Source organism: Protopterus annectens, chromosome 3.part0 (genome assembly GCF_019279795.1).
Source record: "Protopterus annectens isolate FY-2018-M chromosome 3.part0, PAN1.0, whole genome shotgun sequence".
NCBI classification, from domain to species: domain Eukaryota; kingdom Metazoa; phylum Chordata; order Ceratodontiformes; family Protopteridae; genus Protopterus; species Protopterus annectens.
The window spans coordinates 1,605,498,716-1,605,515,613 of record NC_056731.1 but is presented as its reverse complement, the minus strand read 5'-3'; the positions used below and the strand labels follow the sequence as shown (position 1 = coordinate 1,605,515,613).

The 16,898-nt window shown below is 42.1% G+C and overlaps 1 protein-coding gene across 1 annotated transcript in view; it reads left to right on the top strand.

Moving 5' to 3' along the window:
• Window positions 1-16,898, top strand: part of STK3 (serine/threonine kinase 3) — a 3,088,627-nt gene that overhangs the window by 1,723,259 nt on the left and 1,348,470 nt on the right. Inside the window, exon 7 of the mRNA XM_044065641.1 lies at window positions 8,677-8,814. Within this exon, the coding sequence (XP_043921576.1) occupies window positions 8,677-8,814 (138 nt within the window). The remainder of the gene's footprint in view (window positions 1-8,676; window positions 8,815-16,898) is intronic.

Here is a 16,898-nt window from a genome sequence, read left to right as displayed (position 1 = left end):
GTGGAAAGGATCAACTTATCCCACTTGACTCTTGCCCTCTTGCTGTCTTCCCCTCCCAGACAAAATCATACAACTCTCTCTGATTACTATCTGCAACCTTTTGTCCAGAAATATTGACCAAATAAGGTAAGAGGTCTGCTGCTACCCCAAAACATTCATTTCTACAAACCAGTAATAGAGTACTATGCAATTCATGTTGCTGCTTTTGCTTGATACAGTTTTTGTCTTTATCAATATGCTATTTTCCTTGGACTGGGGTACAAAACTAATTTTTATTTGCAGTATCAGTATCTCAATAGGTAGCATGCTTGTCTTTGGTGCAGAAAGCTATAAGTTCTATTCCTATGACAGGTACTTGATTAATTTTTCCAGCACTGACACTGCAGCGCAGAATAAGGGGGTGTTACTCTCCTAGGTGTCTTTCGAATGAAATGCTAGAGAGAGGCCCAATCTGCCTGAGCTGGTGGTAGATATGTTGGATTTAAAAGATCCCATACCATTTATCAAAAAGATTAGGGTAATATACTTGGTATCCCGGCCAAACTTCCACTAGTCAGTATGACTGTCACTTCAAGTCTTCCATGAAAGAGGCCATTGGCCTAGTGGGACTAACCTGGTCAACAAAAAGTATAAATAATCAGCAGAAAGGTGGAAGTGAAGCGTACAACGCACAAATGGAGACTCCAACTTAAACATGGCCCAAATACTTTATTAAAGCAACTTGAAGTTAAGCGCTGAACACTTTCATCCCATTTTTAAAATAAATTCTACTGCGAGATGCATTTTCTAAGTGAATTATGTAATGACACAAGTTTTTAATATTTTTTATGTATTCGTCTTTTTAAAAAAATAGACTGTTGCTTATTTGAGGTTTTTATAAGTAGATGTTTTTAAAACAAACTTTTAATGTAACTCGTTTGTTTAACATTATCTTAATAGGATATATCTTATTCAACATTGTCTTGTCAGGTTATATTTGAAAGCATGTCTCTTTAAATCCTTTTATATGGAAGAATTTGAAATAATTAATCGAAAAGGTTTGGGCGATAATTTATGTCACTATATAAAGTGGCTTTCTTTTTGAGCGATGTGTTCCGATGAAGTCCTGATATAAATGGGACGAAAGTGCTTAATGCTTAATTTTAAGTTGTTTTATTAAAGGATTTGGGTCGTGTTTAAGTTCGTGCGTAGTACGCTTCACTTCCACCTGTTTGCTGGTTATTATAGGTGGTTGTTCCCCTGTTTTTGGTAAAAATAAGTTATGGTTGCCACTATATCTCAAGTTATTTCATTATTTCTTTGTACTCTGACTACTGTAATACATCAGAATTGTTATGTGGCTGTGGTTATTATAGCTTAATGACCCTGCCGCTGTAAAGTGATCTTGGAGAGTTTTTTTTTCTCAAAATCCACTTTAAACACCCTTTGTAGGAACAATTTTTAGCTTCCGTATAAACAGAACAACAGTAGTGTGAGACACAGACAACTTGCATAATGTCTACAATCTATTTTCATTTTTATTTTTATTTTTTTTTTGTTTGAATGACAGGTACTCTAATTTGTGTTTTCAGTGCATCTCTTACACAGGGCCAGTATTAGCATTTTGGGGCCCCCCAGCAAATGTCAAGTTGGGGCCCCCCAGGCACTTCCAGTCTAAGTATCACCCTGTCACTGCAACCCTCGTAAGCATCCTTTTAGTTCATGCTACAAACCTTTAGGGGTACTATGCACATACTGACCTGCAGCTACACTACTCTTACATTGCAACAGGCCTGTCTACAACACTATGTTGGCCCATCTCAGAAAGGGACATTCACAGTTACTGTTTGGAACAATGACGGGTTATAACAACTCTCTGTACAGGTCTGAACTTAGGTGCCCTAGGCCTAATGTTTCAGACCACACACACACCCTCCAGTCCATTCCTCCGTTTCCCTTCATATTGGGCTCCCCATTTCATGCACATTACATTTTTCTTTCTTTTCCCACATTTTGCTCTTCACCTTTTTCAATAAGCCTTAACTTTCTATATGCTCTGACTTGCATTTTAAAGGATTTTTTTTTTCTTTTTGCATAAACTTTTCATCCAGTTATATCTTGAACAGAAATTATGATTGAGGATAGAAATTCACTGTTGTTGATCAGTTTGTTTTCTTTGCAACCTTTCAACACACCTTTCCTGACGAAGACAACATGGTAATAACCATTTAAGAAATAACTCAAATAAGCTGCTGCCCCCAGAAGTCATGGGGGTTGTAGATGCTCTGTGATGCATTTTCGAGCATTTTCTTAGCCTTTTAATCCAATTGTGGGCTAAACAAAAATCATGAGTAAGAAAAGAATTTCAGTGTTTTTTTTTTTTTCCAAGGAAGACATAAGTTATATCCAAGGCTTAAAGTTCAAAGCTGATAGCTGTTGTTGAGGATACGCAGGTCCTATCTGGAAATACTGCCTGCCTCTCTAACCCCTCAACAAAGACAGTCAGTGCAATTGCATCCATCTGGTTAGATTGGGATGAAAGGAAAGGTTCAAATTGCCAAGGTCATGTATTTCAACTGACTGCTGACGTACATATACATAGTATGCCTCCTCACCCCTAAACCTCAAAGCAGCCACTTGTATAAATGTCTAATGTGTGATCATGAGGAAAGTGAAAAAAATAATGATTACAGTAATGTATTGTACTTTCTTGCTCCAAAGCCGCGGTGATGCAGCAGTAGCATTGTCGCCTCACAGAAAGAGGTTCTCCCGTTCGATTCTCGGCTGGAGCGCCTTCTCTGTGGAGTCTGCATGTCCTCCCTGCGGTTGAGTGGCTGGTGTTTGAAAGACATGCGTGAATGGGTGTGCCTTCATTAAAGGTTGGGCGTCGAGTTGGCACCTTGGCACCGTAAAAATCTACTGCCAATCATTAGCGGACCGGAGTTCCGCTGTGGAGACCCCTAACCAGGAAAAGTCGAAAGGAGAATCTTACTTTGTTAATTCTAGACAGTATACTGCCCCTACACAAGCTATAGTAACCTTTTTGTGCACCTCTGAAGTCTCTGAAAAAGTAAAAGAAACAATGACCATACTATCCTCAGCCCAAACACAAGCCATAATGACCTCCTGTGCACACATCTAAGGTTTGAATGTGATGAAAATTAAAGTGATACCACAATTTCCAGCCCCCCCCCCCCCACACACACACACACACACAACCTACGCCAGCTTTCTGCACATACAAATTTGAGAAGGGCTGGTTTTAGAATTGATGCAGCTGAGAGCAGAGGCCATTGCCAGCTTTATCGCTAGCAGGGTCATGTCACAGCCCTGTTGAGGTCAAAGAGTGTAACCAGAAATTAATAAATTTTTTCTCCTCATTTTTTTTCAACCAGCAACAGCTTTTGTGGGGCCCCCTCACAGTCAGTGATGATTAAAGGAGCCCCCTGAATTCATTTACATAGTCTGGAGAGAGGAGATCACCAGACTCCTAGAAAATGTAAGTCTCTGAATATGCCTTGCATTTGAAAGATAATTAGTTGTTAGCTGCATTTTTACTGATACCCAGAATAATGTATGTAACATGGCGTTATTGTGTGTGTGTGTGTGTGTGCGCGCGCACAGAAAAAAATCTGTGATGTTTTACACACACACACACACACACACACACACACACACACGCATAAGCCATAGCAATACTACTTTTGTACTTATTTCAGCAAATAGCACTACATTGTGCAACACTGATGCTGCCACACCAGATCAGTGACTGCTGTTTAGCAGTCGTTAAACATCAGCAGGTGTAAGTCACAGTCATCAGACAGTGGCAGAGGTAAGTCACAGTCATCAAACAGTGGCAGGGCTAACTCTCAGTCGTCAGATAGTGGCATGGGTAAGTCATAGTCATCAAACAGTGGCAGCGGTAAGTCACAGTCGTCAAACAGTGGCAGGGCTAAGTCACGGTCGTCAAACAATGGCAGGGCTAAGTCACAGTCGTCAAACAGTGGCAGGGCTAAGTCACAGTCGTCAAACAGTGGCAGGGCTAAGTCACAGTCGTCAAACAGTGGCAGGGCTAAGTCACAGTCGTCAAACAGTGGCAGGGCTAAGTCACAGTCGTCAGACAGTGGCAGGGCTAAGTCACAGTCGTCAGACAGCGGCAGAGCTAAGTCACAGTCATCAGACAGTGGCAGAGGTAAGTCAGTCATCAAACAGCGGCAGGGCTAAGTCACAGTCATCAGACAGTGGCAGAGGTAAGTCACAGTCATCAAACAGCGACAGGGGTAAGTCGCTGTTATTGAACTTATTGAACAGGAATGCATACAGGTCATCACAGAGCTTTACTGATTTTGCTCATAATTTTGCTCTATCCTTCATAAAACGTTTGATTTTTCTGATAAATCATTTAGGATTACAGACAGTCATTGAAACCAGACATCAGTTTTATACTTCTTATTGTCCATAAATGCATGTTAATGCAAAAGTTGCTATTCTATTAATTTTTTAAGTGAGTTAGAGTAATATTTAAAACATGCTCCTGATTTTGAGCCTTTATTCTGCTATTATTTTGGCACTGCAATGATTTTCAGCAAAGAAGTATCTGGTATTCTGTCAGTATTTATAAAACTCCTTAAAAGAGAAGAACATTCCTGAAGATTAGAAGAATCAGCTCCTCTTAAAATCCAAGATTTACTCCAAGATCAGTCACTATGGGCTGCTGATCATTCTAGTGCTCACTTTGTTGGTTTGACAGACTTGTTACAAAATATCAAGATAAGATAACTTGCTGTGGTTGGTTGCATCCCAGCGACCACAGGGTTTGCTGGTGCCTAAAGCTGGCTATGCTCTTACCTGTTTAACAGTAGCTGTTAATGCTCATCCAAATAAACTAGCAGAACTGCATGTTTTAAGGCTTCTGGCTTCCAGTTTTTAGAAGTGCTGAGACCCCCCCCCCACTCTCATTTTTCTTCAGGTGTCAGAACTATTGTAATCCAGGACCTATTAACTAACCACTGTTACTTCTAATTTAAAGAACTTTTAACAGACATTTAAACTACTTTGCTATTCATCACGGTATGTGGTGAGAAGATTTGTTTTATCTTTAATGTTGGCAAAATGTGCAGGGTTTGTTTAAAAATATTTTCCATGTAATACATCACAGAACAAAATAAGTCAGACTTCCTGTTCTTGAATCTGGGTTAATGATATATTTTTTTTATTTTTGTACTGATGCACCAATCTGTTTGTGCATGATTTTTTCCCACAGTTGTTGTATTGGTAGCTATGTTTTACTATCAAAATAAATTGCGAACGGCAAAATAAATGCCGGTCGCAACTCCGAAGCAAAACAAAGAAGACAAAATCACTACCACAGCACAGTGTTGAATCAGCTCATCGAAGTTAGCAGCTTCGACATTGTGTCCAAAAGATCACTTGATGTCGGTATAGGAGCTCATTTAAATGAAACTTCTATACCTCATATCACGTTTTTTCAGGGGGGGGGGCAAGACCACCTGCACCCGCTACAAACTATATATTCCAACTCTGAGATCCACTACAGTGAGAAAATGGATAAGTTTCCAAATCACACTGTACCGCGATCTCTGTACAGTACATCAAGTTTATATCAGCGAATGTACAGTGCATTCGCTGATATAAACTTTTGAACAGGAGATGTTCAGCAAGATGCAAATTTTGAACATGTCATTTTCAGATTATCTATCTGCGGAACATCTCCGTTTGCAAAATTGATAGTAAACCAATAGCTACACCCTTGACTTGTTGCACTGTAGCATAACAACACTTCATCCAAATCATAACCCTTGAGTATGATGAATTGGTAGTTTTTCTGCATTGTGAACATTGCCAGGATTTGTAAGATTATGACATCCACTGTTTTTTTCATTGGGAAATGTTTCATTTTTAACAGTAGATTATAGGTAAGTTGTACTTTATTAGTATGGTGTTCACAGGTAAGTACTAGGCTAGCTGCTCTTGGAGACAGTTTTAAGCCTAGCCAATTGCCTTTTTGTGCAGTCAAAATAACCTATCCCACATGGTTATAGATTGGCATTACCCAGCCCATGGTCGATAATTATATATTGCCCCTAATGAGAATAACTGGGATCATACCATAGATAATTTGAGGGGGACCTGTGGATGCTATAAAGCATTTAGGAGCTGCATGCATCTGTCCATTAGTAGTAGAGGGGATATAATCCTGGGGTAAATTTTCTGTTTCCCCTCCATAGGTCTAAGTTTCCCTTGAAAATGGACAGGGATGAACTTTGTTTGGCATCCTCTGCGAGTTATATCCAAACAGTTCTGTTAATGTTGCAAAAGTTGTTTACATCCCCAGACCGAGTATTTTTGATGCAAATTGACTTGCTGGTATGGAAATGTTTTTCCCCCACATGTCCTGTGTGCCCCAATAGTTAGCTACTGCTAGTAAGAAAAGGAACCTGGAGTTGCCACTGGTCATAGAGAGGGTGCTGTCACTGAAATTAGCTGTTGTTCAATGTAGTGAGAGGAAACACGAGACTAGGGTCAAGGGCTTGTAATATTTAATATTTTTGCTGGAATGGTTTTAGAGACAAGATAAAGAACTTATTTGCAAGTGGACAAGTCGGAGAAAGCAGATTGCTGTGTAATGGCATTATCTGACCAAGATGTACTAAGGGAATGTGTGGGCTGTTCAGCTTTTCCTTTTCTTGCTGCTGATCATAATGTGAATGGCTAAAATCTCATATATCAAAAGCAGTAGTAGTAGTGCTATTACCATTTGCTAGGCTGATATCCTGGCATCATAAAGCAGTGCACACTGTCCAGAGGTCAAGCAGACTGTGTTATTTGCACAGCAATCCACTTCTTGAGGAAGAACTAATGCTGCTATATGTTTCAGTGGCACCTTATGGTGACTGAGTTTGTACCAGACCAGACACAGATCAAGGGAAATAAGAGAACATCAGTAAGGACATAGATGGTAACACCTTAGAGATTGTCATTGTTACAAGTCAGTGTGTGTGACAGAAAATGCACGGGTGATATTTTTGATTTTTATGTGCAGTTAGGGTAACTGAGTAGTGTTGTAGTCATTAGCTGCTTTATATTACCTAGAGGTGGTGATGTGACTTTGTGTTTTGTTTGTTGTAAATGTCTGTCTACTTCTAGAATTGGACCTTCACACATTTTCTGCATTGGCCAGTGTATTTATTTTCAGGAACAAACTGTTTTGGAAGAGTTATAAGGGGTTATCTGGAACAGATGGTGAGGCAAACCCGGAGCTGAAATTCATATTGAAGAGTTTATTTTCATGCTGGCATGGGTAGAGACTGCCTGCTATGTACAGCAGAACCAGGTTTAGAATGGGAACATCACCCACAGACCTCAACCTTCCAGAATGAGGAACACTACTTCTCATAATTTGTAGCTAATGAGCAAAATGTAGAACACTTGCTAACAACTTCTCACAGCTCAGAGGATAGGTAAATGTGCTATATTTTACTTGTAAAATGTTCTGCTGATTAATTTATCTGATTCAGTGTTATTCAACATGGATATCAGTTAAAAAACAATGAGGAACATGGATGTTTTAAGAGCCAGAATGAGGAACGTTCCATGTAATGAGGTACACTTGAGATGTATGACTTCGCCAGCTGAATAAGAATATGTTCTTACTTTTTACATCCTTGCCAGACTGTACATAAAAAACAGAATTGAAGTGAAGAAATAGGATCCCATGAACTTGGAAGTAAGAGGTTTTCTTGCAATGTCCACATTACCATTCTGTGGTGAAAAAAGCAGATGCATGCAGGTCATGGTGAGATTATATCAAGTGAAGAGTTGTCCGATAATGTAACAGTATCTGATGATTAAAAACAATTGGTTAATTGATGAGTCCCATTTATATACCTTAATTGGTTACAGAGCTGAGAAACAGATACTGATTAATGCATGCAGTGGGAATCTGGTGGATTTTTGACTAGTATTATTTTTAGTAATTCATAGGAGATGTATCATTCTCATGCAGACTTTTGATGGGCTGAAGGCAGCATGCTGAGTGATTGAACCTTGTGTGGTACTTTCCCATGCTGTAGTGTGTTTTGCAAGAGGCTTCTGGTTCTTTATTCTCATTTTGTATATTCCTTCACTTTGATTTACAATTTGATTTGCTGTAGTTTACCTTATGAATGTGCCTACTTTACAAAAACTTAACAAATTACAGTTTTTGTGCTTCAGGCATAAAAAAACTCTCTTGACCTTTCAGTGCATTCAGGCTACTATAAAATTCAAATTAAATTATTGAGGTGGAAAGTGATGTTTGGCACATAATAACAGCCTGTGGGGTTTATCTCTTTGACCTGGAAATGCCCTTGGTTTTGCTGAGAGGGTCAGAAACTAAACATGTCTCTGGAGACTGATAAAACGTAACAGATAAAATAAAGAGTGATGTACACAATACGGTACAGTTTAAACAGAGGAAATCTAATGGGAAGCAGCTACATTGGTAGCAGATGGACCTGTTTCCTGAATGTAGGTCATGGTAGACTTCCTAGACCAGTCAAATTTGTTCACCAGATTTATAGTCTGATAGAGAAGGTGAATAAAAGGATTTATTTATTTGCCTGTACAGTGAGGTTCATATGAGTCTGATTTTTTGCTGATTTTTTTCTCCCTTCTTTTCTATTTTTCTTTCACTAGGCTATTTTTATGATTCCCACAAATCCACCACCAACATTCCGGAAGCCGGAGCTCTGGTCAGATGAGTTCACTGACTTTGTAAAAAAATGTTTAGTGAAGAGCCCAGAGCAGAGAGCTACTGCAACACAGCTTTTGCAGGTCTGTACAGAGTCTTATAATAAATACCTACTTGTCTTAATTACTTACTTTACTTTTATTTATTTTTCTTTTTGTTTAACATGCACCACCATCTCTCTGTTAATATTTGACCTCTTTATTTGTTTACTTGCTTGCCTGCCTCAAATTTAATTAAACTAGACAAAGTGTATTACTAATTTGTGACTGTGGTCCAGTTTTTCTGCACTTTCTTTTACAGTCAGGGTAAAACACCTATAGCTTCCAAAACTGTGGTTGCATTGCTTAGCTGTTGAGTCTTTATGTTCTTTTAGATTGTTATGCATCACATTCAGTAAATCTGCCTCTAAAAAGATACATTCTTTTTTGAATTTGGAAGGAAAATGAAGAAATATCTTTCCTTGAGAAATATCAATATCACTTAACAATGTTTTAAGTGTTTTACTTTGAGATCTCACAAGAAAAAGCAGTTGTGGACACTGAAAATTGGAAACCACTCTCAATGACCCACACATTATAGTATAGTATATTGCTGTGCTTATTTATTTTATTTTAAATTGATTAACTGGGATAGAGCATTGATCATGAATGACCACTTTCAGTCTCGGCCTGGGAAGGAGGGGGGGGAATTCAAAGAAAGTAGCGTTTTCATTTAAGTTAAAAAATTGTAGGAATACACAGCAGCAATGCACAATTGCTTATGGCAAAACACGTTTGCAAGGACTACGTACAGCAATAATATATACTTAATTACAGCAGCGTCATATTCAAGCTGTGAAGGAACAAAAATATGTAGGTCCTTTCACGTGTGTTATTTTAAGGCATGAGTGTAGAATTGAAAAGAAAACTGGAAAAGGTCAAGCACATTTTGCTAGCTGCCTTCCTCTGTAGTCATTCTCCTGTCTGACAGCAGACACCATTCAGATGGGGTCTATATTACATCAACGAACGTTTAAATGTTCGAATCTCTAAAGGTCGACCTTTAGAGATCGAACATTTAAATGTTCGAGGATGAAATAAAAACAAAATAAACAAAACAAAATTACAGAAAAGGGTTTTAGCAGGGGGCAAGCACCCCCCCCCCGCTACTTAAATATACCAACTCCAAGATCTCACATCAGTGCACTACAGTGCGGAAACGGGAAATTTCCCCTTCACTACACTGTAGCGCGATCTTGGAGTTGGTATTTTTAAGAAGGAGGGGTGAGGGGGTGCAGGGGATTTCCCCCCTATTGGGGATTTCTTTTACTTTTTGCTGTTTACTTCTGACCATAGATCTTTTATTAGACAATGTCATCTAGGAAGGGAAAATGTAAGTGCGGCTGACAGATTCCACACAAGGATACGCACGAACTTTGCCTCTTTTGTCTAGGCCAGTCACACGACCATACGACTTGCACTACTTGCCAGTTGTTCATACCAAAATCTCTTCATAGTCGCCTAGCTGCCCTAAAATAATTTTTTGAGAACCAGCGTCTCAAACGCTTAGCCCTAGGAATGGAACCTGAACCAGCTGTCGAGGTGCAGCCTCCAAAAAGAAGGCCAAAGTTTCCAGGCCTATTACTTCTGCCCCTCTGACATCTGACATTCCGCCAGCCACCAGTTTAGGGGCTGAGGGATATCTGAATGACCTACCATCTTCGGCGGGTACCTTGAGGAAGCTGCCCAAGAAACAGCAGTTGGCACGTCCCTGGAGGATACTGCGATGTTGGTCTCTGCCGTTGTCTAAGGGGAACCCGGCTGTACTGCACGGCCGCCTTCAATGACCAACCAGGGCTTCTTCTCTGCAGGCTGGGTGCCTGACCACAGGCCCCCACCACTTTCAGCCTCTAAGACTACTCCTTCAAAGAAAAAAAAAAAAAACTAAACATCTGACTCATACTCTTACGGAAGACCAGCCAGACTGGCAGACCCTTTCCCAGTCCCTGGTTCAGGCTCTCATGACCCTCAGGCCTATGACTTCTCTTGCCCAGGACCTGCCCTATCCCCAGTCCTAGGCCTCCCAAAGCTGCTTGCATGCCGCACACTCACACTCTAGTGGATGATTCCTCTTCCACGTCTTCTGAGGAGTCGCTTACGTACACTTCACAACTTTCTTCTCTTTTGGAGTATGGCTCCCAGGATGAGGACTCCCTGGAAGGCGACTCACCTACAGAAGATATTTCTTTTGGGGAAACCATCTCCCAAATGAGGGAGTACTTTAAATGGGATGTCACTCAAATGACTGAGGTGCAAAAAAGATACTTTGCACTCCTGCAGATGGAGTCTCTTTCACCCTTAGCTATTCCTCCTGTAATTCCAGCCTACTGGATGTGTTTGCATTCACCTCCAAAAACCCTGAATCACAACCTTCAGCCCCCAAGAGGCCAGACTGATTTTACAAAGTCCCTGATCAGCAAATGTTCCTCATTAAACCACCTATGGCAGACCCTGCTGTCATTGCAGTAGCTCCTGACAAGCAGTCCAGACAAACCCCCTCCTCTTCCCTTCTGTCTTCTGATAAGGACAGCAAAGTCATGGACAGGCATGGGAAAAAGATTTATATGTCCTCTATCTTGGCTTTCAGGGGCCATAAATTACCAGACCCACATGGTCAGGTATGCATTGGACTTGATTTCCCAAGCTACATCATTAGTTTTTTCATTGCCTGACTCTCCAACCAAATCACAAGTGGCCTCAAAACCTCTCACTGGCAGCTCAAGTAGCCAGACACTCCATAAAGTGCAGTTACGATGCTACAGGGGCATCAGCCAGATCAGCTGCTTCATCCTCTGTTCTGCACAGGTATTCCTGGCTCAGACTGCAACCCTCCCTGAGGATTTCAAAAACAAAATTTTAGATGCTCCTCTGGGCAACAGTTAACTTTTTGGCAAGCAGTCTGCTGAACTACTTAAGAGCCTTCAAGGAAAATGTAAAGAGCTCCAGGACCTAAAACATTTACTGATTTCCCCAGTTCATAAGTTCTATAGGAACTACCCAGCAAAACCCACTTTTGTGAGAAGGGCTCCAGTGCCACACTCCTTCTCCTATAAACACAGGAAGGGGCCTAGTAAACCTGTTACTCCCCCCAGAACTGCCACTTCTCAATCAACCCCCAGGCAGCCCTTTCCAGATAGATAAAACAATGTGTGACTCCCTAAGTCACCTGCCCCTCTCCGCCTGTCTCTCTCACTATCCTCCCCCTTTGGCAGCAGATCACTTCAGACCGCTGGGTGCTTTCAGTAGTGGAAAAAGGGTACTTTATGACCTGGCAGGAAAAAACCCTACCTCAAGGAAGGCCCTTTCCTCCAAAAAAACAGCTTCACCTTATCCCCAAGATCATTCAAGATCTGCTCTCACAATGAACCATAAAAAAAGTCCTCACAGTCCAAGAGGGTCAAAGGTTTTACTCCAGATTCTTCCTTGTGCCGAGAAGGATGGCCCTTGAAGGCCCATCCTAGACCTATCACACCTAAACCCCTTCCTGCAGGTACCCTCATTCCGGATGCTGTTGCCACCCAGTGCATTTATGGCTACCTTGGACCTGAAGGAGGCATACCTCCATATCCTCATCCACCCTCTTTACAGAAGGTATTTACTGTTTGCTGTGCCATCCTCACATTTTTAATTTACTGCGTTGCCCTTTGGCTTGTTTCTGGCAACAAGGATCTTCAGAAAGTGCCGTGTTCCAGCAGTAGCCTACTGCAGGACAAAAGACATACAAATCTATCCCTATCTGGATGACCTACTGATTACTGCAGAAGGATCAGAGCTTCTCAGGGCTCACCTGGCATTTACCATGTCCCTCCTCCAGACTCTAGGCTTTACATTAAATCTGACAAAATCATCTCTCCTCCCATCTCGGGACATAACTTTCCTGGGATGCAGAATTTGTACAGACCTGATGAAGGCATTCCTCCCTCAGGACAAAATCAGTTCCCTAAGCATGTTTTTCCAGGAGTTGTTTCTGGTTGCACACGTCTGCCAGGGAGCTCCTCAGACTTCTCGGACTCATGGCAGCAAACTTGCCTATGCTGCCCCTTGCCAGGATGCATATGAGGATGTTCCAGTGGTACTTAAAAAATGTTTGGTGCCCTTTCTTCCCTTCCTGAAACAAGAGTTGAGATGGTGGAGCCAAAAAAACAAAATCCAGGCCTTCCCGTACAACCCCCTCCAAACACTGCAATCCATACACACAGATGCCTCAGATCTGGGGTGGGGAGCCACCATGAAGGGCCTCAAGGTGCAGGTTCATTGGGACCCTTCCCTCAGGAAGAAACATATTAATGTGAGGGAAATGACTGCCCTCCTTCTAGTACTGAAAACCTTCCTTCCTCTTATGCAAGAAAGCCCCCTACAAATCTTCACAGACAATACCACGGTGATGTGGTACAGCAACAAACAAGGAGGGTCCAGACCATACTTACTGTGCAGGCTAGCCATGGGAATTAACCAACCGGTAAAATATCACTCTGAAGGGAGTTTATATTCCTTCTCAAGACAGTCACCAGGCAGACACTCTCAGCAGATCATTGTCTCAACATCACGAGTGGCTGTTTCACAGGGATGTCTTCTTAGACATTGTCCACCGATGGGGCAACCCCTCAGATAGATCTGTTTGCCTCCTCTCGGAACAGACATCTCCAACTATTATGCACCAGGAGCCACTCTCCACTGGAATGTGGATGCCATTTCAATTCCTTGGATGGTGCTGTTCCTTTATGCGTCCCCCCCCACTCCCTCATTCAGAAGATTCTCCTGAAAATACAGAAAGACAAACCAAAAATCTTGCTGGTGAACTCCCTGTTGGCTAAGGCTGCATTGATTCCCCCTTCTGCTGTCTCTTACCAAGGGCAGTCACCACAAGTTGCCCCACAAAGTGTACCTGTTCACACATCAGAAGGGATCTCTCATTCACCCTCATCTGAATACCCTCAGCTTAGCCCTGTGGATGATAAACTTCTGATCCCTTTCAGACAACTCCTTTCAGAGAATGTGCTATCTGTCCTGCAGGAGGCTAGGAAACCCACTACACGGAGAACCTACATTTAAAAATGGAAAAGGTTCTCTACTTGGTGTCTTAGAAAGCAACTAGACCCATTCCAGGCGGATGTACCTCTTTTTTTGTTGTCTCTTTCGACTTTTCCTGGTTAGGGGTCGCCACAGCGGAACTCCAGTCCGCTAATGATTGGCAGTTGATTTTTACGTGCCGAGTTGCCAGCCCTGACGCACAACCTTCAACGAAGGTACGCCCATTCACGCATGTCTCCACGCAGAAGACGCTGTAGCTGAGAGTCGAACCGGACTGCGTCTTACTGTGAGGTGACAACGCTACCGCAGTACCACCAGTTCTTGTTTATGTGTGAGATCTTAAAGTCAAAAACTTTCATATTCTTCAGTAAAATTACATCTGTCTGCCATTTCAGCCTGCCTCCCAATTGATCCACCCCTACTGTCAAGGTTGGAGGTGAAACATTTCCTCAGGGGAGTTCTCCACATCAGACCTCCCAGAAAACCAATCCCCTCTCCCTGGGATTTGAACTATGTGCTGGAAAAAAAAAACCTTTAAACCAGCAGCTTCTGCTTCTTTAAAAATGTGCACCTGGAAAACTGTATTGTTAGTGGCCCTTACTTCAGCTAAAAGAGTCTTGGAGATGCAAGCTCTCATGGCCTGTCCACCCTACACTGTCTTCCACAAAGACAGGATTACTGTACATACTAACCCTTCCTTCATGTCCAAGGTGGTGAATGAGCCGTCACTCAACCAGACTATCCATCCTACCCACCTTTTTCCCTTCACCCCAAAATGACAGTGAGAGAGTGCTGCACTCCGTGGATGTACACAGACAACTAAGATTTTATCTAGACAAGACCAATGACATTAGGAGTTCCAATCAGCTGTTTATCTCATTTCATCCAAGATCCTGGGGAAAGCGGTTTCCAAGCGGACAATATCCTCTTGGATATGCAAAACTGTTCCCTTCTGCTATGTCTTTCATGGGAAAGACCTACCTTACACTATTAAGGCACATTCTACTAGAGCTGTGGCCTCTTCAGGAGCCTTCCTTAAAGGCATGGATACAGCTACCATCCTGGAAGCAGCCACATGGTCATCTGTCCACACATTCACCAGACACTACAAGCTAGACCACATTTCCAGAGCTAGAGCAAGCTTCACAAGGGCAATCTTCCGTGGCCTTTTGGAGTCTGCTTCCTCTTCCTCCACCCTTTCCTCTAAATGAGCTGTGGTACTCTCCTACAGGTCAGAATACTGCAACATGAGAATAGAAGGACATAGAATAGTTGTGTAAAATCTTACCATAACCATAGATGTCCTTCTCTTCTATGTTGGAGTATTCTTTCCCACCCTCCTATCCCCCCTCATATTCTCTTCCCTCTCTGGATGGCACATTTCCTGTTCAATATCAACTGTTGTCTGACTGGACAGTCAGTTCTGAGGTCTTGTGTGTGGATATTACATTTAAGGCCCTTGGCTATGGCTCTGTGCATGACATCTGCACCTGACAGCAACCAGGCTTAAGCTTTAGCATAGGGGTTGGACATTTGGACACCTGAGGCGGAAGATCCCACAAGTCAGAATACTGCAAAATGGAAAAGAAGGACATCTATGGTTAAGGTAAGATTTTGCACAACTATTCTTTCATGCCATAACTTTAATTTATGAGGTCCTGTCTCTACACTGAAACATCAGGACTTGTGCCTTTGGTGCCCTCTATGATGGCAATGAACTCCTCATAAGCTTGAGCTTCTCCCTACCTATAATTAGCTTATTGCCACTATCCAAACAGTGATGCCTACAAATGCTCAAAGGGTTTTTTCAGTGATTAGTGAAACAGCTAAATGCATTTTCTCAATGTTTTATTGGATATATAGTGTACTAGTATCCTTAGGCTTCGCTAGCACTTTGCTGCGGTTCTACTTCCTTTTCTGCCTCACTGCCTGATCTCCCTTCACCTCTCTACCCTGTCATTACTTAGGCCATTGACTGTACTCTTTCATATATCTTTTATTCTTCATTCCTAGGTTGGTTGGTGACTAAAGTAAGTAGGAAGTTTTTGGGGTGTAAAAAAACTGCAGCTAGGTATGGAAATAGAGGGGAAACACCTGAAGTGTATGCATTGTGGACATAAAATACTTCAGAAGACCCATACCAGTTGTTTGATCTGTTTAGGAGCATCACATCTCTCCAGTGACTGCAGTTTTTTGCAAGAATTTTAGTTCCTGTACTCTAGTGGAACATAAAAATAAGCTTGTAGTTAAGGACATTCTCCCACCTGACTCAGCAAAGATGAGAGTTTCAGAGTCCCTGACCCAAGAAAGAGGAAGAAGAAAGGGAAGACGGTGGATCAACCAGTATTAGAGAAACTTGCCCCATTTAAGGCACCTATAACCCATCACCCAGGAGAGTGAGGCATCCGTTGTGAACACTCCAACTAAGACTTCCACCCCTCACTTACAAGACTCCTCAAGCACAGCAGAAGACTTGATGGTGAGACAGTGTACAGATTTTTTTTTTCTGAGAAGAAAATCTCCAGACTGCTATCCTCGAGACCTCCATCTGTAGCTTCAGTTAATTCTCACAGATCCCCCTGGAGCCCTACGCAAATTGACTTGGGAGCGCATGATGTCTGCCTTTTTTCAAGGCCCAACTTCAGTATGGCATCATCTTAGCTTCAGCATTTCCTACCACAGGCCAATGTAGTATCCCCAACTTCTGTCTTGATATTCCTCTCCTGGGACTGGTGGTGATTGAATTGGCACTAACTGTTACTCCCGGTACCTCATTGTAGATAGATCTCACTTCTCCCACACAAACTGCTTTGGTGCTTATGACATGAATGCCAAGACTTTCAATGTTTGCTGCTACTAGGTCCTTGGCAGTCATCGCTGGGACATCAACACCATTGCAGCTGGCAGGATGGTTTCAATGCCAGAGCATTTGGCTACTCAGGATAGAAGGTCCCTGGCTTAGCCTTGGCTGTGGAAGCTTTGGTGGTGTTGATCTGGGTGGATTTGTCAGTCTGCACAGACTTTGATTTTCTCAACTCTGATAGTTCTGACCCCGGGCATCTCAGTGGATTCCACAACACAGAAGGGAGCAACGATTA